The sequence below is a fragment of the Sceloporus occidentalis genome, unplaced genomic scaffold (genome assembly GCF_023333645.1).
Source record: "Sceloporus occidentalis isolate IW3139 unplaced genomic scaffold, rSceOcc1.0.p SCAF_15, whole genome shotgun sequence".
Taxonomy (NCBI): domain Eukaryota; kingdom Metazoa; phylum Chordata; class Lepidosauria; order Squamata; family Phrynosomatidae; genus Sceloporus; species Sceloporus occidentalis.
Genome location: NW_028316995.1, coordinates 15764329 through 15791758, shown reverse-complemented (window position 1 = coordinate 15791758; position 27430 = coordinate 15764329). Strand labels below are relative to the sequence as shown.

The window sequence follows — 27430 nt, the reverse complement described above, 5'->3', positions numbered from 1 at the left end:
CACTAGCCCAATGGATCAGTATCTGTGGATCATTCTCAAAGTGTGCAGCAGCTGCCCATATGCAGGATTTATTCTTTAACACTAAGAGCTTTATTTATTCGAACCCTCTGAGTAAGGTCTGTGTGGGAAATGTGCTTCATTAGCCGTGCCATAAAGAATCAGTTCGGTGTTGTTTGGAATGTGATAAAAATATTATATGACCGCCTACAACGTCCAGATTTGCAAAAAAAAATTACAGGAGTGTGAACGGAAAACCAGTTCTCTTAAGTGCTAGATTGCATTAAGTAATGTAAAATTAAATATGTGCCTACGATCAATGCATAGAGCATGTAGTAATGTACTGCTACGGGCAAAATGTTTTCAGATTGAAATGTGTTTTAGTACTGGATGCAAAATGTGGGACAATCAGCTGACATATTCCACTGGTTGGCATGAGAACTGCTAAACGGTTAGTACTTTGCCCAACAATTACTCTTAAATGATGCTATCTAGATAAGCATAGTGGGCCTTCTAGCGAAAACCATCGTCAATGCCTCTGACCAAATTCTCTGCAAAGACTTTGTTTCATTGGGGTCAGTGCTATGGAATCTTCTAGGACACTATAAACAATATATAACTAAGTCAAGGGTGCGTACATTTACTGGAAATAAATGTTATGTCACTTTTTAGCGTGATATCAACAACTCCATTTTTTCTTCCCATGATCTGAAACTCCTATGCCAGGTTGGCAATGATGGTATTAAGTCATGTCCATACTTATTCTAGTACAAGTATCAGCGCTAATGGAGAATTCCCTAAACATGCATCTACGTCAGCCAACATGCAGGAGATCCTACAGCAGCTGGGATGTTCTCAATGCTCTGCATGGTGATTCCCAACATGTTTTCTTAATGTTGGATGGCGTCTGAGCTAACAGAGGAAAAAACAACATATTCCAGGTTCCCTGCCAGCCCTTGAGCTGCTTTCAATACTAATGAGTTGAAGAGACAAAGGTTGTGTGTTCCTACTGTACAGCCTGCTTGCAAAACATTGCTGAGCAGAGCAGGAGGAGGAGGAGTCACCCTGCATTAATAAGTAAAGCAGAGGTTAATGCTCAAAGCACATCTCCTGGTGCATGTACTGGGCTGCAGTGCACAGTGCGCATGCGCAATCCCTCCCTCTGCAGCTACTAGTGGAACGACTGGGGGCATAGGCTGATCACCCAAATCATCAGCTTCAAGCAGAGACCTGAGAGTGAGACTCCTTCCCAGCTTGTCTTGCTCATCCCCATTGTCAAGAAATGGCTGCTCCACTGACAGACAGCGACAAGAGGAAGCAGATTAGTGTGAGGGGCATCGCAGGGCTCGGGGATGTGTCTGAAGTCAGGAAGAGCTTCAATAGGCATCTCCACTTCACCTTAGTGAAGGATAGGAACGTGTCCACCCCGAGAGACTATTACTTCGCCCTGGCACATACTGTCAGGGACCATCTGGTGGGACGATGGATCAGAACCCAGCAATATTACTACGAGAAGGACCCCAAGGTAAACCCCGATCTGCTGATCTGTATAGACGATGACCAAGTGGGCAGAGTGCGCTGCTCAGCCATAAACATCATCCATCTTGACTTGTTTTGCAGGATCAGTTCTGCATCTCATTTAAAGGATGCACGAGCATTTCATTAAAGAACCGGTTCTAACCCCTAATCAGAAGATCACAGCCTTTCAGAGTAATAGTCTGTTTAATGCTAAAATCATGTTATGTTATTAACCTACCTGGAGGTCACATACGTTTCGGATGTTTGCTCCCGGTTGGAAATCATTCGTTGCCAATGATTCGTAAACCGTAAAAGTGCGTCACACCTCTTTAGTGACATGCATGGGGATGCTATGTGTTGCAGCCATAACTAGATCGCGGTCCCAGTAAAAGTGTGATTATTCACTATTGATTATTTACTGCAGCATTTTGTTCCTGCAGAAGGGAGGTCACACACTGTATATGGGACTGTATACGGGACTGTATGCGTGCCAGCGCTGCAGACACCGTGCGTACGTGCAGTATGTGTGTCCATGTAAATCACACGTATGCACGATGATCAATAAAACCCCAGAGTGACCCCTACTAGGCAGTTATAATGACAGGTAAAATAAACACATTCATTGGATTCATACATAGAAGAGTGGCACTGGTGTAGGTGGCACGCATGTATAGCTAGATTGTAAATTGATGCCGTATAAATAAGCGATAATAATATGTTAAAATCATGCAGTACAAGGCAAATAACACATTGCACTCATTTTCAAATGAAATGGTAAGGCCCGTGCGGCTGGAGTACCAGTGATGACGTATCCCTACGTCATTTCCCAATGCCCTTGACCAGGCTGCCCCCGTATCCTGAACCATTTTCTCTGCAGTCAGATGGGAAATTTTAAAAACCTCTGCATAAATTATACTTATATTTCTTAAGATCAGCGCAGTACAAATTGATGTTTACCTGGAAATAAATAGGTAACATGGCAAGAAGAAGTATTATATGGCAGCCACATCATATTTGGTGCCTATATTCAACTCGATCCTTCTGTAACTAGCTACTTACTGAAATTTTGGTTGCATTATTGTCCGTGATGATGTTTTAATCATCATCATGATGTTTTAATCATCAATAGCACTTATTCCATAAATGAGGCCAACCGACTGATAAAACATGCTCTTCTTCAATATGTTGTAGCCATTTTCATTTTGATGTCATACATCTATGAGAATCTAGAGAATCCATTACATGTCGACATGGATTCATTTTTGATTATTTAAATATTTAGCCGCATGATCAAAGCTTAGCTAATGTTAAAAAAAATGTCTCTCACTCATATTAAAGGGTTAATATTGTGTATTTCTAGCCTTGGGTGTTACGCCAGTTTTAAAAAAAAAAAATCTTTCCATTGAATCTTTCCTTTTATTCAGTGGCACCGCTTAATGAGGATCTAAAACTGAACAGGCTGCTGTAAATTTAATAGATGTAAGTTTAGGTATAAACACAATGAAATTGGCTTAAAAGTGTAATAGAAAAAAAATCAGAATTCTAAACCATTCTTGCTGGGCTTTTTTTTTTTTAATGGCCAATATTGTATTAGATTGACCTGTAAATACGATAGGACCATCCCAGCGTAAATATTGATACGAACAGAAAGGGTGCTATCCGATCAACTCTACAAATAGGAATAATGCTGTCGAGTTACCCGTGTGGTCCTGTTACCTTTACTAATTGTGTATTTGCCACCGTTATGTCTCATCTATGGGCATGTATTTTATAATGGCTTAGATTAGGCTTCAGGGAACGGATGTCCATCTTTTGTGATAAGATGATGTCAGACAGGTGATAATATTATTTAGATCTGCGATTATCTTATTATTTACAAGCCATTAAGAACCATTTGACAACATAAAAGAGCAATTTGGACTACTTCTGCGCATGCATGCAGGGTTTTCAGACTCCCTGTTAACTCTCGCATGACTCAGCACCGGAGCTATCCCTGAATCATTATTCCTCTTAAGCAGTTGCTTGTTAAAAACAAATGTATAGGTAATACTCTGATGTCATATGTCTTAAGGTGCATACAAGAGCTAGAATGTCTCTTTTAAAGGTTATTCACCACCCGTCATCACAATTTCTGGAAATGCCAGCCCGTTTCAGTCTCACATGCAGAAAAATGTCAGTGAAATGAGTCCAATAAATTTCACAATGACGTTTTTTCCATCAATTTTTTAATTGCTTCTCTTGCGATGGAGCCTTTGTAACGGAATTTACATTATGATGATATAGTTCCAATATACAAACACATTAAAGGATTTTTTTTTGGCTGGTAGTTATTTAGACTTGGAGGCCATATTGAGATAATATCTGGGCGTATACTAGTTACAAAAATATGTGAATTGGCCACCAGTATGATTAATATTATATTATAGTAAGTGCAAAATTATAACATTGATATAACCTTATCTTATACCATATTAGCAGCATGTATATTTATAAAAATATACATGCTGATCCTCGAAAACCATTATGTTTTTGTTTACAATTTGTAAACATTAAAAAGTGTTTGTTTACATGTTTGTAAACAAGCTCTTAAAGCGATACAGTGTTCTTATATAAGTACCCTGGCGTTGGAGTAGTAGGAGAGATTGTAGAAGCTTCTTATTAACGCTCCAGGACATTACGTAGCAAGGTTTAGAAATTCCCTGGGGTAGGGATTGTGCCCATCCACAGACAGCCATCTTTACAACTGGAGAAGGAGTCCTACTGTATGGAGACTTGGCTACTAAAATGGATGACGGACCTCTAGTACTGTCATTCTATATTCAACGGGAGATGTATGGATGCTCCCACATCGCGTATCATGTAGTTAGCTTTCAAGTAGTTACCATGTACTGCTGATCAGCATCCACCACTGGATGTCCGTTACCATTTTGAGTACTTTAGTTCATCTATTTTCTCTCCTTCTTATGGTATGGGTTGTCTAATTGTCATGTAAATGAATGGTGACGGCTGCCTGTATTCTGTATCTTGTGCCCCGGTGACGTTGTCAGTAGCACCTTCTGCTCTAATGGCTATATTTGGTAGAATGATTCAGCTGTGCTTAGTTTAGCTTTACCCCTGGTGTAAAGAATGCGTGCTTTCTTTTAATTGGCTTCTTTAATACATTTGTGTCTATTTCATTATTCTATCTTTTCGTTTGAATAGTTCAGTCTGTAACAGAATACATTTTGTTAAATTTAATTTAATATAGGCTCTCTGTTTAGTGAAAAAGAAAGTGCATTTCCACTTGGTCACCTGTCAAAAGTATAGTTTATATTTTTTACAATTTTCTTACAAATTTCCTTTTGACAAAACAGGTTTTGCTTTTAGTGTTAAATTCCTAATTGGATTACGGTTTCTTATGTGTTTCTCAGCGTGAGACAATACACAGGAACAAAGTGACCTTGACTGGCTGACCTTATTGCAGTCATTTGCTGGCATTATGCATCACTCATCTGTCTTTCATTACACAGATCCGTTTTAAAAAATTAAATGAGGCTTATGGACGTCTTCCCTTTTAAAATCCTTTTTACCGTTTCACTAGTAGTAATTTTATTAATTCATAGCAAGGTAATATAACATTTAACCCCTTAAGGACCAGGGCTCGTTTACACTGCAGGCCCAGATCAATTTTCATGTTTTTGCTGCATCTTTCTTCAACCCACGCAAATTATACATATTTTTGGAGAACAAGTAGAGCTTTTTTTTAAAAAAAAAAAAACCAGATTCATATATGTAAGGCATTATTTTTTATTATTAGAATTTTATTAAGTGAATTTTTAAAAAAACATTTATTTACGGTTCGTATAAATCTGAAAAAATACAAATACCATATATTTGTTAATTTGGAAACCGCTCTATACTCCTATGTGATTTCCATTTATTTTAAGTTTTCTAAATAGTTTTTTTTACTTTTTTTTAACCCCTACCAAACCCTAACCGTAACTTTGTCTAATTCCTCACTTACTAGGCCCTACCACATTAACTACACAAAATAAACAAAAAAGTAAAAAAATAATGTATTTTTTTAAAACCTTGGTCTTAGGACCCGGGGAACAGTGAGAGGGAGAGAGGCATAGAACAGAGGTTAAGCAGAGGTACAAGCATATCCATATGTGTGATTGGCTGTAGGGGAAGTGGGACCATTTTTTTAAGTAACATGATTGGTACATGATTGGTGCTCTAGGGCCATATTTATATGACATACTGCGTATGTCATTGCTTGCAAATGTGTTAAAATTCTCATGGACGCTGGGATCAGTGGCAGCTTGTGGCAGGACCTGCATTATCTAATCACGTTCCTGTCTTGCTGTTCTCTCTCCCTTTTCCTTGCTCTACCATTACAAAAGCTGCATGAAGCAATCAGCAACTTAACAACAGGGCAGAGATAACGGTAAGAATAATCATACAGAACACAGAAAATAAATAACATGCTTTGGTGTACATATAAAGAGGCGTTTTTTACAGGCCTCTGGGGTACATTTCTCAGTTGTGACCTTCACGCGCTCTAACCTTTCAGCACTTTGCATAATGTATGGTGTGATCGATCAGAGGCCATTTGTTTGTTAACCCTATATCGGTGCTATGCAGGCCACTGCACCCCTGCGTGTTAATTGATTCGGTGATTTATAGATTGCTTGAGTAAAAGGTATCGCGTTTTTTGGGTAGAAGACTTTACTTTTGAGTTATGAAGAGCAACCCCAACGTGCTTCTCATTCAAGAAGAGCTTGGTTGATCTACGTGTGGAGCCAACTTACCCCTTCTGGATGATCTCCAGTGTTGGTCCTTCATAACACATAATGTTCATTTTAGCAAATAAACCCCAATATCACAAACAAGTGCCAAAGCGGGAGCCAAGAGCAAGGTCAGGACGAGCTGGGTCGAAACAAGTAGAATCCAACAGAAAGCTGCCAACAGCAGTTACCCCAATATGATAGAGTCAGCCCAGGACGGGTTCAGTTTAGTGGCTCTAACACCATTCGCTAACCCACACTCAGTTAAAGACCATGCATTTAACACTAAAATTAACACCCTACACTAACACATATACACTCTAACACCAGATACTAGCATACACACTATACACGTACAGATACAAATACACATCAACTCCCCCACAGCTATCCATATCTCTCCTTTTCTCTCCCTTACGGCTCTCCTGCCATAATTTACTGCAGGATCACAAAATGTATGGTACATGACCCGGCTGGGTTCCTTGGTTATGAGTGTGGCTGGGAGCAGGACACGTAGGAATCAGGGGCTCGGAAGAAGGCTGAAGTACACTGAACAAAGAAGCCCATGAAACACCCAGGGCTTCAGCCCCCATAGCCCACCTGTAGTGACACCCTTGGTTATATCCTTGTCAGAGTATTTCTATGAGGAACATTGTGCAATGATGTGAAGTTCCATCCATTCCATTCTCTGGGATGTTAGCTTATCTAGTAGGCTAGCCTTGTGTCAAGAGAATGGGGCAGTGCTGGTTTCAGCCCTCAACCCAACGGCTAACCCAACTCAACCCAACTGGAAGCATGTGAAGGTGCTCTACCAATGCTTATGTACACTTGTGCTCTAGCTCCCGCTGTACTGACATTCCTGGTGTTGCTTGTTGTGTTTGAGTGTTTATTGAGCTATGTGTTATGTAATGTCAAATGTTGATGCTACATAAAAGTACATTTAAAATATATTTTTCCATAGATGAAAGTAATATATAACAGATTACGATGTTTGAGAGCCCACCAGACGATGAATCAAAAAGTGATAACCGATTGTGTTGGCAGAGTCATACCAAAGTTTTGTTTACTCTTTTTTATAGCTTATCTTTGGAGCTCGCCAGAGGTTTAATAGATAATAAACTTTACAATATTCATTGACGTTAAATAGAGTCGGTGGTACTTTGTGAGAGTGTAAACTATAGTTAATGTGACCTCTATTGAAACGCATGCCTCGTTTTTGCCCACAGTGTCAATTGTCTGTATTCACTGTACGCAAACGAGGTAGACGAGATCAAATAGACTGTGGCTTCAAAAGTACAAACTGCTTTCTAAGAATTTCAATTACCAGTTAAAAATAACTATTGCGTATTTGGAAGAAGTAAATATTATTCTTATTTTTTTTTTATTTGTAGCCGGTTTGTCTCAAGATGTCTTTTGTGAATACCTAGCCTGATAATTCTTGTTTATTGATATATCTATATTGATTGTATAGCATTTTGGACTTTCAGAAACAAAAAGTTAAACAAAAACTATTTATTTAGTTTTTTGTTCATTCATTCTTTACGGGGAATTATACTACATACGATATACAGGTGGCCATACTGATTTTTAAGTGGCCCCTTAAAAATCAGGGCCCTAAGAGTCACATTTGAGTATGGTACGTGTTGAACAGCCCCAGGAGATAGGATGTTCCAACGTGACATTGACGTTTTCACTCTAGAAGAGGTCCAGTTGTCGTAACCCCAAAGCTTTTTATTTTGTAGACCCTGGAAGATTCATTTCCAGCTATGACCTTAACTACAATATTTGTTTATTCTGTTCATGTATGTTTGTGTCACGTGCTTGGGAGACGTGTACAGCCTAAGAAACTTATACAGTGTGGTTATGAATTTTTTTAGATCAGACTATTTCTATGAATGCTTTTATTGTTCTCCATTGCAGCAGTTCATTTATATGTTAAGCCTAATGGTGTTTGGGCTACATTGTCCAGCGTACAGTAACAACAAGAAATGGGTCGGAAAAAGGACTCTTCATATGGTGCCATGGTGGTATATTATAATGTTTTTTTGTTTTCTTCTTCTTACAGCGTATTTATTACTTATCACTGGAATTCTACATGGGCCGAACTCTTCAGAACACAATGTTGAACTTAGGTCTCCAGCACGCCTGCGACGAAGCTGTCTACCAGGTAACTCCCAGCCACGACTGGTACCGATGTCCATTTCGATATCCAGTCCAACCTCGATTGCTGTTGTATGGAGGATTATTTATTATTCCGGTGCAGATTTTGAAAAGTGGTCTAAAAAAAGCAGAGCGGCCAATTAAATGATGTAATCACCAGGAATATTCCAGTGGTTGCTGTCGTGATAAGACCCCTTTTTCATACGCGGACCTGTAATTTTTATAAATAACCTCCTATTTGTTAGCATAACCTTTTGTCAAATGAATACAAAGTTTGCTATTGATCAAATTAGGGTCAAAACACATTATATGTTGTACATTAAAAAAAAACAATATATTTGAGAATAAAAATCTGATTTACAGTAAATTTGTTAAAATTCTGATTATGGGCTGCGTTATATTTTTTTACATGATATTATTTTAAACAGCACTACTATTGCTGATCCACTCTTGCTATTTTATCAATGAATTTACGTAAAAAAAAAAAAAAACAATCCATTAAGGCCGGTATGATATGTGCCTTTGGGAAAAGCTGCAGCTCCAGAGCTGAGGCCCTATGCATCCTCTGGGGTGACATGTTTCACGCCACTGATTGACTGCTTGGATCGGAATGCTTTCTGTTCATGGCAAATGTATTTTACTTGACAAATTTTTTTATTTTTTTATATGTTTTGTTTCTAAAAGGAAGTCGCTTCCTTCTGCCAAGTTTCTGTATACTTATCTAGGGCCAGATTTTTTCAGACATAATTGCCAGAAACTAGTCATTGTTTTATCAAGCTAAACAAGGTTTATCAAAACAGATTCTAGCTTTTTACATCTTGCATTATAATACCGGAGGGGTTAAATGATAATGTTAATGTATGCATCACATTTGCTGCCTGCTCAAATTTTTTTATATAAAAAAATCATTAAAACGTTCTCCCCGCGCCATGGAACGCACATTAGTCTGCCATTCAAATCTTTTGTTGGCAAAATTATGTCCTTCCCATTATATATTTATGCATCATAAAGAGTAGGAAAAATTCAAAATGGATAATATGCCTGAAAAATCTATTATAATTAATTTAGTCAACAAATATATCATCTTTACCAAATTTGCTCTTTTTATTTCTATGGTTTATTTCATGGTAAGTCTATACCACAGTTAAACTATTTATTTTTAAAGGTTCAATAATATCTTAATTTACATTTATTTAATATAAATGATCACACAGAGAGAAGGCTGAAAGAGTATATAAAAGTTGGAAACAATATAAAGTTTAGGCAGGTGTGAAAAAAATGCTGTAAAGTAAGAATAGTTTAGAAAATAGACACGTTAATAGTTTATTTTCATTATTAAATAAAATGAATTTTACAAAGTGAGTGAGCGGAAGCAAAGTTCTAAATCAAATCAATATTTGGTGTGTCATTTTTGTTAAATGATGAAAATAAGCTTTTAACGTCTCTGTCACGGTCAGGACTACTTGCCAAGCCGTGACTGTGTGCAGGGTGTGGGCATGAAGGGGTTAATAGCACCAGGCCTCTGGATTTACTAACTTCACCCCTTAACAAGGCATAAATTACACCAAATTAACCCTCAAATCCTGCCTGTATCCCCCGAGGTAGTCTGCCACCACTCACGATTTTGATACCGGATTCGTGAGAAATCCAAATTAGAACCTTTATCTCTATATATATATCAACCCACCCCGGGCAACTAACATATATATATATATATATATATCCTGTAAAACTTAAAAACAGTACGGTAACGTGTTATCCTCTCTTAGGGTTTGTGGATATCGATACTAGAGCCCAAAGACAGACTTGGATTATGAATATTTTAATAACAAAAAGACAAAGATTACACAGTGCCAGAATTACAAAAAACAAGACATACAAAATAAAAGTAAAACAGCAAACAGTTCTTAAAAACAATAGGACTTAAACACAGGACCCTCACTCACGAGTTTCTCCAATACACAGGACCCTCACTCACGAGTTTCTCCAATAAGTAGGCCTGTGGGAACTCCTTAAGTCCAGATGGTTTCTTACGATGTTGTTCCGATCAGAGTATATCATGGAGTTCTGCTTTGAGGTCGCTGCATTGTCCCTAAATTAGACTTTTGCAAGCAAACGCCCCTCTGACCACATGACTGATTATATGACACCATCCCCAAGAATTGGGTCCCATCTTTGATGTGCCAATAAGTTATGGTGGGGTAAAGGTGATGGAAACCCCCCACTTAAGATAGGAATGGAATTCCTATAACTCAGGGTCCTTATCTGTTAGGCCATGAATCACCACAGGGGTCCTTTGGGAAGATGACACCTCTAGCCAGAACAGATACAGAGGGCATGCACAAAAACACATTTACATCAACCTCAGATTAACTCATTGAATGCCTAAACAAAGAAACTAACCACCTCTGCTGGGTTACCCTTCCATGCATCCACTACGTTATATGAGTTAATCATGACAGTCTCTATTTTGGAAAACATTCTTACTTTACAGCATTTTTTCACACCTGCCCAAAACTTTTGCACAGTACTGTACTGTTAAGACTTGATGTTTTTTTGTGTGATATCTTTCCGTGGTTGGACTTGTTCCAAATCTATGCGAATTGAGGGAAGTCATGTGGGACGGAGGGAAACCTCTATCACCATCGCATCTGCACATATTGCATCGACCGGAAGACTATGTTCCACATTTTCCTCGCTAAAAAGAACAGAGATCCTGAATAGGTTCCCCACTCCTTAAATAAACTTCATCCAGTATAGGAGAACTTCTGATCGGTTGTTTTGTTATTTTAGTTAGTTATCGCATTTAGATTTTTGTGGTGTGTTTTTTGGCATTATAGTTTTACATGGTATAAAAAAAAACGTGGCTTCATAACACACCACAAGGCATAGATAAGGCCTGATAGCTGCACATGAGTGACTTGTGTAGTAGTTTAATATCTTTGCCAGGATTCACAAAAAATAATTGTTTCAGGCTGTGATCATTTGGTGGTTTTTATGGGAAGTTGGGTTTTAAGATGAAGGTCGCAGGTTTTATGTCCATTAAATCTTACTGGGGTATATCCTCAGAGACAGAAAGAAAAGGCTTATAATTAGAAAACCGTTAAGTTAGTATTTGGTCCACAAAACAGCTCTTTAACGCAGGAATGTGCAAAAATCGTGGGACAAAAGAGTTAAAAGGAGTGCACATTCAATACAAAACATGCTTTATTAATGGTTTATGAGCAGGATTGTGTGCAGCCTACGCTCAGCGTCTGGGATCTGTCAACCTGTTTATCTCAAGTGTCTACCCACCCCTGTCATGTCTCATATCACAAGCTTTTTTATTACATCATGGGCATCTATTCACTAAACTGCTAGTGAATTTGTGTCGTTAATAGAGATGAGGTGCTCTGCGACAGTTTTGATCACTTATGTGTTATATTGTAGAGTTAAGTGAAGTTTGGGACTGCAGGAGATTGACCTGGCACTGTGACCCATTCATGTTCTATGAACAACGATATTGGAAATGCCTATACTGAATCGTACTTCAGATATTGGTATGATGCAGATCATGCTAATTATGGAAAAATGATTTCATAACATACGTAATTATTGTGAACATTATGCTTTAAGATTGAGTGCCGTAAGGTTTATGCTCCTCGACGATTTTTTGGGTTGTTCAACTTTTTTATTGGGTAAAGGGGAAGGATCCAGGAGGGTTGTGATCTAATTTTTTGACGTCCATGGACATATCAAGGACAGAGGCTCTTATATTTCAGATACAACTCAAGATATAAACATAATCACTGCTGAGCATACGTAGATTCTCTTTCCATTGTCAAGATGTTACTGCAAGACAACATATAGCTTAAGGGAACTAACCTTCTGTTTCTGTTTAGCTTGGACTGGACATGGAGGAACTGGAGGAGATTGAAGAAGATGCTGGTCTTGGTAATGGTGGACTGGGCCGTTTGGCAGGTAGGTAATCTTGACACAAAAAAATGGATTTTCAAGTGACATATTTGTAGTTGAAGCAATATATTATTTGTGAACACTCATTTTAAAAACATAGCAAGATAAATCAAAACGCACCAAACATTACAATTTATTGTGATTTTGTGTTGCACGTTTCATTAAACTCATGCTTTGTTGTTTTTCATTAATCCTTATTGTCTGCATGTGGAGTTGAAAACCATTTTGTGTGTAAAGTACAAGTTCTGACCATACCTGGGAACTCTCTGGGGTTGCCCGGAGATTGCCGGGTGAAGCACCGCTTCTCCAGGTCAAGACCCGAACCCTCCGGGTCACGGGAGTGGGGTCTTGACATGCCCCGCCCATTTGCCATTTAAATGGGGGTGTTTCCCGCTGACATTGGTGGTAACGCCCCCAGCTTCAGCTGGACCGCCCACTGACATCAACAGGACCGCTTGCTGATGTCAGTGGGAAGTCCTGGCCAGGTATGGTTCTGACTTGTTTCCTCATTCTTAGCATACTGGCCCCTACAAAACCATGGCCCAGGGATGAGCCTGGAGATTTAAATTGGTCCAGGCACTTAATAGGCAGTACCCGATAAATGACTATGTAAGAATAAATATGGCTACCGTCTGGAAAAAAACTTAATGTGTGATTGGCTTTGATGGTGATGATCTTGTGTTTTAGCTTGCTTCCTTGACTCCATGGCCACACTTGGCCTTGCTGCTTATGGGTACGGAATCCGATACGAATTTGGGATATTCAACCAAAGAATTATGAATGGCTGGCAGGTAAATCCAGTACTGAGTTAAATTCTATTTCCCATGGTTACTGATTTTCACGGTAATCATATGTGTTTTATGTAATGCTTGGCCAGATTTGGTTGGAGTGCACATTTGAAGTTCTAAACACATAACTTGTTGACAGTTTTCCCTGAAATTAAATCGTTGTTTTTAGGGCTGAAACAACTAATCGATAAAATGGATAATAATCGATAATGAAAATCGTTGTCAACGATTTTCATTATCGATTAATCGAATCGATTTGTATCGATTATAAAAATTATAATCCGACCTCAAACAGAGATCGGATTATAACACTAGAATCCAGATCCCCCCCTCCCATACACCACTCTGGCTCCTCCCCCTCCCATACGGCACGCTGCCTCTCTACCCGGCTCCCTGGTGTCTTGTGAACCTCCGTGGTTGACAGGAGGCAGAGTGGTGTATGGGAGGGGGAGGAGCCAGAGTGGTGTATGGGAGGGGGAGGAGCCAGAGTGGTGTATGGGGGAGTCATAGTGGTGTATGGGGGGTATTATGAATTTCAGGGCATATAGAGGGTATAAGGCATATCAGGGGGGCATAAAACATATCTGGGGGTAAAAGGTATATCAGGGGGCTCAGTGGCATATAGGGGGGTATAAGGCATATCGATATTAGGCATATCAGGGGGGCATAAAACATCTGGGGTAAAAGGCATATCAGGGGGCTCAGTTGCATATCACTGGCATATAAGAGGTATAAGGCATATATGGGGGCAGAGTGGCAAGCTGGGGGTCAGATGTGCATAACCAGGGGCAGTTTGGTAAATAAAAAAAATTTAAACGGCTTTTTTCTCATAGTTTTTATTAAATATGTAAAATAGTTAACATATGAATTAATATTTACTAATAACTTTGTATTAAGACCTAGTTTGAGAAACACTGTGTTTGGGTTCTTGTAGCTTTTATTATTATGTCAGTAAAATAAGAAGGTGAATAGAGAGAGGCCATTGTGATAAAGAGATGAAAGTGTAAATTGTAGGTTTTTTATTACATTATTTTAAATTGAAAAAAATAAATAAATTTTTTTATCCAATTAATCGATTAATCGAAAAAATAATCGGCCAACTAATCTATTATTAAAATAATCGTTAGTTGCAGCCCTAGTTGTTTTAGAATTATGTGACATGTTCGAACTTGATTGAAGGTCAGCCTATCTATCTTTGTCTATACTGATCTATCAGCCTGTTAATTATACCTATGGGTATCACTTTCATTTGGAATGGCAACACTACCATATCATCAAGGAGTAATAAACCCAAACAATCCCTTTCTCCTTTTTTTTAGGAAATAGCCCACACTTTTCAAGTTACAGGCTGTTTTTTAGTCTCCAACAGATTAAAGATACCCTCTCAGACAGTACCTGTACTTGGAGCAATCATTGAGTAATATAAGCTTGGTTTCAGTCACACTCCATCTACATCTTCCAAGTGAAGTGTTACTCTTCTCTTGTAAATAAATGAATATATCATCATAATAATACCCAAATTCCTTGTACACTTTAGTATTCCAGCGAGTGGTTCTGGTTGTGGGAAAAAAAATTCATTCTTTAGCTTGTGACTATAAAAGTATTGAGTAATAAGAAACTATTATTATTTTTTATTATTATTTATTAAATAAATTATATATTTATTTAAATTTACATTATTAAATAAATTATTATTTATTACTAGTTTTCTAAACGCTCTGGGGATTCCTTACTTAACACGTTTTGAATATGTCACTTTTTGCGTTCGCCTGAAATGTATTTTTCAGTTTTTAAGCTATTCCGCCCCTCATTGTACAGGTTGAAGAGGCAGACGACTGGTTGCGTTATGGTAATCCCTGGGAGAAAGCTCGCCCGGAGTACATGCTTCCAGTTCATTTCTACGGCAGAGTGGAGCACACAGCTGAAGGAGCAAAATGGGTGGACACACAGGTTTGTGTCCTTTTTATGTAGAGAGCATTTTAATGGAGCTGCCCTGGGAATGATGAATGTAGTTCCCCAGGAACGTATGTAATTCTGAGTAATATCATTATCGTCTCCCACTGCTCTATCTGTGTTCACGTTTCCTACTCCGGTGGTGAAGACTACCTCATTTGTTAAACTGGTATTTTTGGAAGGCCTTTAAGTGTTGGACATAGAGCTTACCTTACATTTTAGGCTCTTGAAGGCTTTAGTTTTATGTTCCTGTCAGCTGGTAGTCAGTTGTTAAACATTAAAATATTTGTCCTGTCATTAGGGGCATTGGATTTAGAACATGGTGGCTAAATCAGTACATTATTGGTTCTAATTGTAAGGTATGGAATGTGAAAAGTACTTTTGTCTCTTCAGATTGTCCTTGCGATGCCCTATGACACTCCAGTCCCAGGATACAAAAACAACACTGTTAACACCATGAGGCTTTGGTCTGCTAAAGCACCCAATGAGTTTAACCTGCAAGAATGTAAGTACATTGTTTATTATAAAGTACCCCGTCTGTCTGTCGCCTGTGGCCCAGCGCTATGTCAGTAACACCTTTGTGTTCAGTTGGAGAAACATGCAGTTAAAAACAGGCAGTCATTTGTACTTCAGTTAAGGCGGCAGTGGCAAGGCAAAACATAAAATGCTGTTTAAAAAATATTCTTATAATGTCAAACATAAAGATGAGGATACAACACGTGTGGAATAAATGTGCTCATCACTGTGCTTTATTGATTCTGATCATGAGCCAAAGTTCTCAAGACTCCAGGTCCAATCTTTGGTTCTGAAGGAAGCTTTGAGATCTTCAAACTTTGGTGTAGCATATCATTCTGCCCCACAAGCCTAGAGTTTCCAGGAAATATATTGAAGTTGTTGACAGGTTACAGGGAATGAACAAGAAGTGATGTCAACTAAAATAGTTTAATTAAACACAGCCATCTGTGTATTGCATCCCTAATGGCAGACTGTAATCGTTAATTTGTGTCAGCTGATCTTTATTGGAAATCATCCTAGAAAATGAGTCGATGTTTTTGGAGGCAGTCATAAAATATGTGTTCTAAACTACTGTAGATTTTCGGTACCGATAGAGTTGTACAGACTCTTAAGATGCCACTAATATTACAAGACCTCATGATAGTCGGCTGTGGGTGATTTGTGTTTGTGAGAGGTTATTTCAGTAAAAGCCCAGGCTTCTTCAACCACCATTTTTATCTTTTTGTTCATACTCATTATTACTGTATGGTGCTGACTGGTTATTGTTAGCATGGAATGGGAATGAAAGATCTTCTTTCAGCGGCTTTTGATATAACAGAAGAACAGTAACATTACAAGGATTGTTACATTATCTCACTCGTGAATATCTTCAAACTACCAGCGACATTCTCGGGATGACCATGTAAGGGGAATGCATTTGCCCCAGACGGTTGCTATTTTAATCTGAACTCTACTCAATTTTAGCCCATACTTAACAACCAAAGTCTTCTACATCTTGTCCAAGAGTGTTAAACACTTTTTACTTTATACAAAAATAAGGTTATGAGAATGAAAATCCAATGTGGGGCCTGGAAACTAGCACTAAAATTTTAATGTAATAAGTATACTGTACACTATTTAAATCCATTGGCTTATCCTTGGTTTATGCTTGAGTATGTGATAAATGCACAGTGGATGTTGTATGCTGTATACAGCTTTTTTCTTTTAACACTATATTCAAACCCCCTAGGAGGCGTAACAATCGTGGTTGCAACTGTGACTACGCCCTCCACTCTTGGCAGCCTGGACGATCCCCCCAACTGCCCCTTAAAAAGCTGCCAGCTGTCGGTACCACCTTGAGTGTAGATATCATCCAATCCGATCTTACACTCTCTCCCTGCACGCTGTCTGATCCGGTATACAGGAAGTCACATCACATGCATTTCCTGCATGCTGGATCAGTCTGCAGGGAGGAAGAGAGAAACAGGCAAGCTGTTTGGAGGCCAAGATGGCATAGGCAAGCTGTTTGAGGACAAAGATGGCTTAGGTAAGCTGAAGGACAGAGGTGGCACAGACAGGCTGTGTGGGGGCTGAGATGGCACCAACAAGCTGTTTGGTGACAAAGATGGCACTGTGGATCATGTCGCTTGGTGAAGTCGAGGGGGCCCTGGGGCATTCTTTGCACCAGGACCCTGGGGTTTCTAGTTAAACCTCTGCCCCTACCCGTGGCCATCTGCAGTGGGGAACATAGGTCACGCCTTTGGGGATTTATTTTCTCATCATGACTGTAGGTTGGGAGATTGCATGTATATGTCACTGTGTCAACGAACAGAAATTCCATAGTGATGAGAAGGAACATAGGTGGGGCCATCATTCCATAATAAATCAATTTAATCTGTTGTCTTTCAGTTAATGTTGGTGATTATATTGAGGCCGTATTGGACAGAAATCTTGCTGAAAATATCTCCCGGGTTCTGTATCCCAATGACAACGTGAGTATCACAAAGCAATATTTTGCAACCAATAAACCCAAATGAAACAAAGTGTTCAATGGAAAGCTAAGGGGGGGGGTTTAGCTGCTTAATTGCATTTGAAGGGCAGGCAACCAGGAATTTTTGAAGCTGAGGTTCAACAATAAAAATAGAAGTACCTGTTGGGTGTTCCTGGTAGATAAGAGCATAAGCTGCATGATTGCTTTTTGAAGGACCCTTGGGGGGATCAGCATTATGAGATAATGTTCCTCTTAACTTGCTTATTAATGTTACTTTAACATTAGATGGTTTCATTAAGTTCACCAAGAGATATCTGCCATACAGTATATTACATTTTCCCCTAAGATCCATGTATCTAGTATTAGGAACTTCAGATATGAAGTCACTGATATCCAGAACCTTGCACTGCTTTTTAATATTGCCAAGAAATAAATAGAGCTTACGCTTATCATCATACTTGTATTGCATGCATTTAATTGTGCAGATACAAAGATCTGGGATTCGGGTGTGTAGTTTGAGGGGTCTGTGTGTATATTGCTAATACTAATGACTGTTCCACCAATAGTTCTTTGAAGGTAAGGAGTTGCGGCTGAAGCAGGAGTACTTTGTTGTAGCTGCCACCCTCCAGGACATCATCAGACGCTTCAAGTCTTCCAAGTTTGGATGTCGTGATCCAGTTAGAACCTGCTTTGATACTTTCCCAGACAAGGTAACTTGTTCCATTTACTGGTGACATTTAATTCTATATAGTTTTAGAAATAAGGATGTTCAGCACTTTGGTGCACATTTACAAATTATTTCCATCGATTAAAGGATTGGAGTCAGAAGCCTCTGTGCTGAAAATAATGTAACTAATGGACTCATTGGACTCATTGGCTTTGCCACAAGTTTCTAGTTGCCAAAAGATATATTCAAAACTAAATGAATATTTGGAAGAACGGTAGTGCATTTTTCCAGCTACTGGGGGAATCAGTTTACAGCTGTCCTAGATTAATCCTGCTGTGATTTGAGGTCATGGGTGCATAATTTAACATATCACCGTTTGATAACGGTGTGAGAGTGATTGTGGAAATCCGCTCACCATATTTTGTCTCCATCTTTGTGGTGGATGCACTCTGTAAATATATATTTTAGATTGAGTAGGCATCATTATAGCAGGTTAATCTTACCTCATTAAGTAAACAGCCCTAATGGGAAACTGAATACTGATTTTATATTTTTTAGTCACGTAGCGTAACAGCAACTCCGCAACAGATCAGTGTCTTTGACGTGATATATGGTTATTATTAGACCAGTTCCTGGTGAGTCCAGAGGCCAGACCTACAGCCTGGGCTCATTCATAGCCCTCATTCATTCATAGCCCTCAAACATTAAACAGGGTTCTTAGGATTGCTTCACGCATCACAGGTTAATTATTTGGTGTCTTGATCACTCTAAAACATTCTGTATACCCATAGTAACTACCAATATCTACTTTGCTAGATTAGAGTTAATGGCCTAAGGTGGCACTGATTTTAGCATACCTTTTTTAGATACCTTTGGGATGACTCCACTATTCAAATGTTTGAAACAAAATTGTGTGTTCCTTGGACTCTTTGACAGTTTGATTTTCACCTCATGTCTCTTAAACAGGTTGCTATCCAATTGAATGACACACATCCTGCACTTGCCATCCCTGAGCTCATGAGGATACTTGTTGATGTTGAGCAGCTAGACTGGGATAAGGTAAGAGGACCATAGATGTCGATAGGATAATGCTCCTTCCGCCACGTGTGTAGGCCAATGTTGGCCAATCTGTGCTCTTAATGGAGAGTACTCTTGTTACCCAAAAAATCAGCTATGAAACTAGTAAAAATAAATTCAGAAAACCTTACAACGAATTGTAGAAGAATGTCCTTTTGATAAAGTTTGACTGATTAGAACAACACATGAAATTCTATGCAGGAAATATACAATGGCAACATTGCATTTATTGTGATGAGTCTCGGGTTCTCAACATTTGTCTGAAAGGAACAGCTTCACTAAAGGTCAAGTTTAGGCAAACTACTAATTAAGTTCCAATAGCGTATACCGGCTGTTCTTGTAGCAGGAACACATTGGGATCTCCTCCATTTCTTTCAGTCAGAAAGGATTGTTAGTATTACGGTCTTTAGTCAGGGTTGATACTTTTAGATGGGCCAACACAGAAAGGAAAAATGTAGTTACATAGGATTTCAGAGATCTCTGATGGAACCATTGGCATTCGAGTAATTCCTTTAAAAATGCTCTTCCATTAAGATAGTGCTGTGTACTTGAGAGATGATCAGGTTGTTCCTGTAACTGTGATAATCAGATTTGCTCTTTTCTTTAGGCTTGGGATGTAACTAAGCGGACCTGTGCTTACACCAATCACACGGTGCTACCTGAAGCCCTGGAGCGCTGGCCCGTCCATCTGTTTGAGAAACTACTACCACGTCACCTGGAGATTATCTATGCAATCAACCAGAAACACCTGGATGTAAGGACTTGGATCATGCGATTGTCACAAGCTAGTACTTACGACCATAGGAAGCTTTACGTCTTGTCTGTTGTTGAACTGCAACTTCTATGATTATCTGATAAAATTTGTTCGAGTTCTAATCAACAACAGACAGCTACATTCTCTTATAAAGAAAATTCAAATTATCCCAAGTCATAAAATCTTACACCTATACATAAAATATGCAGCATTTTGTCACTTGAGAAAAGGGTATGGTCGTTAACCATCACTAGTGGTAAAACACTACATGTACGATCAATGAATAGTATGGCAACTTCTTGCTCATTCTGACAGTAGGACAGTTAGAGGAAAGTTTGTATGACATGGCTTTGAGGGAGGTTGAAATGATGTCAGAGCTGTAAAAAGTTAAATCAAAATATAATTTTAAAACCAAGAACAATACTATTATACAAGAACAATACAGTATAAAATTATACTGCAAAATGTCTTATTCTTAAAAGTAATAAATATATAGGATGTGTTCACTAACCCATACGGTTTGGAGCAGAGTTGACCATTTGTGACCTTCAAGAACCCTAGAATAGAGCAACATTACAAGATATCCACTCGGTGTGTTTTTGTAGACCAGAGGGATCTCTCTTGGGGGTATGCCTAATGATGTCATTGTTTTAAATATTTGTTATTATTTGCGTGGGAAATGCATAGGGAATTCATATGTACTTTTAACCCCTTTGTTTGTGTATTTGCCTTCAATTAACAGGAAGTAGCTGCATTGTATCCTGGAGATATGGATCGTCTGAGAAGGATGTCAGTAATTGAAGAAGGAGATTGTAAAAGAATTAACATGGCGCATCTGTGTGTTATTGGATCTCATGCTGTGAATGGAGTGGCCAGGATTCACTCAGAGATTGTGAAAAACACTGTGTGAGTATGGCATTGTTCTGTGGCGGCCATCACTTCTATGGCCATGTATAACCAGGCAACATTGATGTTCAGAAACTGGATGACCCACTCATAAACAAAACTGCATAGTCTTTGAGAGCTCTGCGGCACCCCTACCATTAAAAGCAAACTAGTTGTGTTACATTGTGCTTTGGCTTCAACGCAAGAACATTTTTCCAAACTACAATAACTTGTGACAATGCTGGGCAGCATCCTAATGGAATTTACACACAAATGGCCCAAATAAATCAGCTATGCAACTGTAGACAGGATTCTAATACATGTTCGTGTTCTAGTCAGCTACACTTAGTCTACAGGTGGATGGACCTTTCCTAAGTTCTTAAGTGGTATCTTAATTATTCTAAATCCAGTGGGTCTCTTCATTGGTCAAAATTATCTTATTTATGTATTTTATTCTGAAGATTTAAAGACTTCTATGACCAGGAACAAACAAAATTTCAGAACAAGACAAATGGTATTACTCCAAGGCGCTGGCTAATGTTGTGTAACCCAGGTCTGGCGGATATCATCGCAGAGGTAAGATCCCATCCCAAAAGGCAGACCCTAAAAATGAGAGCCCTTTGCAAGCCGTGTTAATATGAAAAGCACAAACTAGTCTGGGCTTGGCATCATTGTGATATTAATACGACTATTAGTTGTAATTAGAAGTTTCTTTGTATTCTGACACTTCCTTTCTGCTTTACATACACCTGACAGCGATAATAATATAGGAAATCTTACCGTCAATATCTGTTCATTAATAATAATAATGTACTATGTATTAATAATTCGCAGAAAATCGGAGAGGATTTTGTGACAGATTTGAGCCAACTGAAGAAATTGTTGGATTTCGTGGACGATGAGAGCTTTGTGCATGATGTGTCCAAAGTCAAGCAGGTAATGGACACTTTCATCGTACAGTAATCAGTAACTTTACGTTAGAGAATGTATAACTTAAAGATGAATAGCCATGCAGAACCTGAGATCAACAATTCAAAATGGCTGTTCCCTTAGTGTACATATAAAGTGCCTTTTTAATTCATATGAATCGATTTTAATCTGCAAACAATATTGCATATGTTTATGTAATACGTATATTAATGTATCGTTATAAAATGCAGAATTTGGGAAACTCCTTTTGCTACTTGACATTTTTGAACATTACAAAAATAAAAAGCGTGTAGCATTTTCTGTAACGCCACCGGAGGAGTTCAATCCAAATTGTCAGTTGATAATGTACGGCCTTTATTACAGGAGAATAAGCTGAAGTTTTCTGTTTATCTGGAGAATGAATACAAAGTAAAAATCAACCCTTCTTCCATGTTTGATGTTCAAGTCAAGAGAATCCACGAATACAAAAGGCAGCTGCTAAACTGTTTACATATCATTACTCTCTACAACCGTAAGTGTTGTCAAGAGTGGACAGATAATGAGTATCCAGAATAACACAGAAATCCTGCTGGGACTGTATATGCTTTTAATGGAGATTTGTATAATGTAGTTAAAATAACCACATTGTACATATTAAAATACAGTTGATTTCGGAATAGGGTTCATGGAAAAGAATAAGGAGTTTAGAAATAGACTTGGACTAGAAGTCAGTACTTGGTTAACGCCAAGACACAAAATCTTAAAGATAAAGCAACATAATTCTAAAATATCTTGTATGTGTCTTAACTACATATTCTCCTTGCAGGAATCAAGAAAGACCCATCCAAACTCTTTGTGCCAAGAACAGTTATGATTGGAGGAAAGGTAAAATGATCAACTAAACAAGCATCCAACCTTCATGCCTTGGTGCCAAACATTTTGATACCATTGCTTCACACATACAAAGAGTTGTACGCTTATAATAATCTCCAGAACTGCCACGGAAGGGTAATTCCAATATAAATGTTACAGTGATTGAAAAGTGATAAGGAGAGAGGCTGGCCCTGGCCACCAAGTCTAGGGCTTCCAAAAGTTGTGTCCATATTTAAATAACCTCATCTCTGTTGCCGTTACAGGCAGCCCCTGGTTACCACATGGCTAAAATGATAATCAAGCTGATCACCTCTGTTGGAAACATCATAAATAATGATCCTGTTGTTGGTGACCGATTGAAAGTCATCTACTTGGAGAATTACCGGGTATCACTAGCTGAAAAAGGTACTATATGGAAAAGTTTAGAAAAGAGAGAATCTATTGTATAGGAAATATGTTTTCTCCACATCAAAACAAAGAAAATAAGAGCCTTTCTAAAAAGAGCTCTCACCCCCAAAATTGACTCAATAGGCATTCAAATATATTTTTTAAAAATCTAGGGGCTCAAATGTGCCTTTAAGATCTTGTAGTTTGCTTTATAAAGCTGAAAAGAATAGAAATATTTAAATACAGAAATATTTATGAATATTGTTAAACATTGAATTCTGATATAATTATACAAAGAATAATTAATGTTTTAACATATACATGTGTTGAATGTTAGATATATCAATCTAGAAATGTACTCCCACGTGTGAAAGAGACTCTTGTTTATGTCTATATGTATTGAGTGGGTGACACAGGAATCCCTGTCCAGGGACTCTGCTTCTCCTGTGTGTCTGTTTTGAATACATTTTATCTGGACAGCATTTCCTGGCCTACTTGACTTTGCCCTCATGCTTTTCTGTGGATTCAATTGTTCCATGTCTAATGGATATCCCCCTGTTGTGTTCCTAGTTATTCCAGCATCTGATTTGTCTCAGCAAATATCCACCGCAGGCACAGAGGCTTCTGGCACTGGCAACATGAAGTTTATGCTGAATGGAGCACTCACCATAGGGACCATGGATGGGGCTAATGTGGAAATGGCTGAGGAAGCCGGAGAGGAAAACCTGTTCATATTTGGCATGAGAGTTGAAGACGTCGAAGCACTGGACAAGAAAGGGTTTGTATTAGATTTGGCATCAATTCATTAAACCAGACATATTTTTAATTCAGAACTGTACGATTTAATTGCAATAATCCTATTATTTTTCTAATCTACCATAAGGTACAATGCAAAGGAGTACTACGATCGAATCCCTGAGCTACGGCAGGCGATGGATCAGATAAGGGATGGCCAATTCTCTCCAAGGGAACCCGATCTTTTCAAAGATGTTATCAATATGCTGATGAACCATGACAGGTAAAAGCAGAGACATTGTCTGCTAGGATATATATAGGATGAGCAGGGTTGATTCAGGAGAGAAATACAGTCCATTCTCCTTTATGTTGTACTGTGTTATATGGTGTGCATACACAGTACAACGTAAAGGAGAATTAACTATATTTCATTCATTCATACAACGTAAAGGAGAATGAACTGTAAACGATGAATGAAAGAAATACGGTTCATTCTCCTTTACGTTGTACTGTGTTACATGGTGTGTATACACTGAGATGATCAGGCTGTAGTATTGCCAAAGCAGCTGCAAAAACTCACTTAACCTGCTTTACATCATGTGATGAGCGATTCGACAAGGTCTGTCATTGTTCTAATTTAGAATCGTATATTGGATTCATATGCATCAAACTTGTTAGGGATATTAATGAGACAAAATAGGCTAAACCAATATTTTATCACACACACAAAATAACGACGCTACAAATATTGTAGAACCACATCCACAATATTAATTTAAGGAGATACCCTATATTTTATCTCCGATCCTAAATTCTTTCAGATCGCCGAAAATTATAATTCAAATTAGATATATATCACAAAGATAATCAATCAAAAATATTATTTATTGTAAACACAATTTATAAAATATCTATATGAGTCACACAGTGCATGATATAAAACACAAAATTCTTAAAACATGTCAAAAATGAATTAGTTCCAAATACAGTATATTATCGAAAGTTATCAATATGAATTAACACTTTATGAGTCTAACACACACAATTAATTTCCAGTCCACTCAGCAACCAACAATGATAATAATCAGGGCAGTAATAAAAAAAATAAATCACTAACTCTTTATATATTAGTTCAACTAATATGACATAATAGGAGTATTAGTGAAGTTCCTAATAGATGCAAATAATGTCAAACTTCATCTACAGGTAAAAATACCTTTTCATTATTGTCATTATCACGGGTTATAAACTGCAGTCTCACAAGCCGTCATATACAATAATGTCAAATACTATTTCCCAGAAAAATGGGAATTCTATATGAAGAAGACAAAATTCACCTCTATTCAGAATAATAAAAATTATAATTACCACCACTTGTTGCTGTGGTCCAACTGGTCCTTGTAGAAATTAATCCAGGTTCAGTGGCAAGAAATTAAGTGGGAAGAAATATAACTTTCTAAAAGTTATATAGGTTAGAACTCAAGGTAACTCTAAGAGTAAAATTATGGTGTCAGGATCTTAAGATTCCAATTCTCTGGGGTAAATTTGGTGAATAAATCCGTCAGGGTCTGTCTGTTTCAGGGTGCCTTCTTTTAGGGTCAGTTTTAGGGTGAGTTCTTTCAAATTATTAAAGACATAAGCTTTTAAAGACAGGGCTTATTATCATAGCCTCCACCTCTTGATTAGAATTATCCAATCATAACGGTGGGTTTAACCCATTATAATTAGGACTTCTACTCATATTTACACCGTTGTAATTTCTTAATTTACCTGTGAGAGACGCTCTGGTCTAAGAAATAACTTAAGACCATTACATATGCGTTTGGAATTTATCCATGGTCACTCTTATCTTTAGATGTTACCTCCTAGATAGTAAATCAGGTCTTTGTAGTCACCCATATCTCCAGACGTTGCCTCCTAGGTAGTAAATTAGGTTTTGGTGGTCTTACGACGTATCCCCCATTCCAATTTACATTCCTAAGGATATGTAGTGTCTACGCCTTAACTTTCTCATGGAAGATAACGTTAATTAGATCATATATACTGAAGTATCTATATACATGTATACTTCTTTGTTCTCAATTATAGAGGGAACAAAGACAGAAAGAAATAATCATTATATGATTATGTAAAATAAAATGGCTCTGACTCCATTTTGTGCTCATGTAAAATACAGAATATATAGAATACATGTTTTTCATCATAAAATATCTGACAAACTACAATGCGGTTGGCAGGAGACAATGTAACTGCACCTGACTTCTTTGTGCCATTTGCTAACTTTTTGCTTATCCTTTTAACAGGTTTAAAGTATTTGCAGATTTTGAGGCTTATATAAAATGTCAGGAGAAAGTGGATCAGTTGTACATGGTAAGTGTAATAGCGAATACATTTTTATTTTTATAGTCATATCTATGAGTTATTGTAGTGCGTGTTAAGCACAATATCAGTGTAATTAAAATTCTAGTCCAGTGACACTCTAGATCGTCATTCACATTGAATAAAAGCTACTCCAGAACCTGTAGATTTAAGAGGACAAAGAACGGATGACATAACTAATGGAGAATATAGAATTAATGACTTACAGTCAATTACTTACATTGAAAAGTCATCAACAACCGCCAACTGTTCCAGTTTTAGGATCTACCGTTTATACTTAATTCAGGGGATAGGTAAATCCCCTAGGTAAAAATAGGATAGGTAAAGAGTAAAGGTGTTCCTTGAGAAGCACGGATTAAAAGAAATCGTGAAGCATGTTTTCTAGTGTACTATGTGATGATTCAGGGAAGAGTGGTGACCTCTGTTGTTGTTATGCTACTGCCGTGGACCGTCGGCTGTGTATGGCAATGCTGTGTGCCACATCTAGCAATTAGGGCTACGTGTGTCTGTTGCCAACCCCTTATGCTGTGGATTAAGTTTAAGAGAGTTTTAATACACCTTCATCTTTAGGGAATGGGTTTTGTACCCAAGATGGAATTTAGATTAATTGGGACCTGTGAAGGAATGGGGATTCAAATCATCTCTGGCACTTCAAAGGTTGTCTGATGACCAGTCCGGGCCTGAGCAGAACTATATTTTGAACACCATTAAAATTGTCCATAAGCCAGTTTATTTCATGTTAACATTGTAATCAGTTACTTGGGGACATGAATAACCTCACACGGTTTAGGTCAGTCTTTGGCCTTTTGACAAACATGCTACACTTTTTGATCAAATGTATACTGTATATTCAGAGGGAAACAGGACAGCTACATACAGCCAGGTGACGTCCAACAAACCACCCTACTGGAGATGGAACCATCATTTCAATTTCTTTTTTTTTTTTAATTGTGAGACTTCCTAAAATTTTAATTATTTTTGTTCTAGAACCCCAGGGAATGGACAAAGAAAGTCATCAAGAACATTGCGTGCTCTGGAAAGTTCTCTAGCGACAGGACAATTAGCGAATATGCAACTGAGATCTGGGGGGTGGAGCCATCAGCGGTGAAGATTCCACCTCCCAACATTCCCAGGGAATAA

General features: G+C 38.1%; 1 protein-coding gene across 1 annotated transcript; it reads left to right on the top strand.

Annotated features, from left to right (window-relative positions):
* Positions 1-1279: 1279 nt before the first annotated feature.
* LOC149303308 (glycogen phosphorylase, brain form-like) lies at positions 1280-27430 on the top strand. Its single transcript, XM_089481478.1, has 20 exons — positions 1280-1522; positions 8350-8451; positions 12326-12404; positions 13086-13189; positions 15005-15136; positions 15533-15644; positions 17543-17625; positions 18191-18334; positions 19258-19350; positions 19976-20122; positions 20865-21028; positions 21469-21583; positions 21842-21943; positions 22301-22448; positions 22743-22801; positions 23053-23194; positions 23747-23954; positions 24060-24194; positions 26215-26281; positions 27278-27430. The coding sequence occupies exons 1-20, from the start codon at positions 1280-1282 to the stop codon at positions 27428-27430; spliced, it is 2532 nt and encodes an 843-aa protein (XP_089337604.1).

Coding starts and splice junctions, on each gene's coding strand:
- LOC149303308 (XM_089481478.1), top strand. CDS start 1,280: ATGGCTGCTCCACTGACAGACAGCGACAAGAGGAAGCAGATTAGTGTG. Junction 13,190..15,004: donor GAATTATGAATGGCTGGCAG/GTAAATCCAGTA, acceptor CTCATTGTACAG/GTTGAAGAGGCAGACGACTG. Junction 18,335..19,257: donor TTGATACTTTCCCAGACAAG/GTAACTTGTTCC, acceptor TCTCTTAAACAG/GTTGCTATCCAATTGAATGA.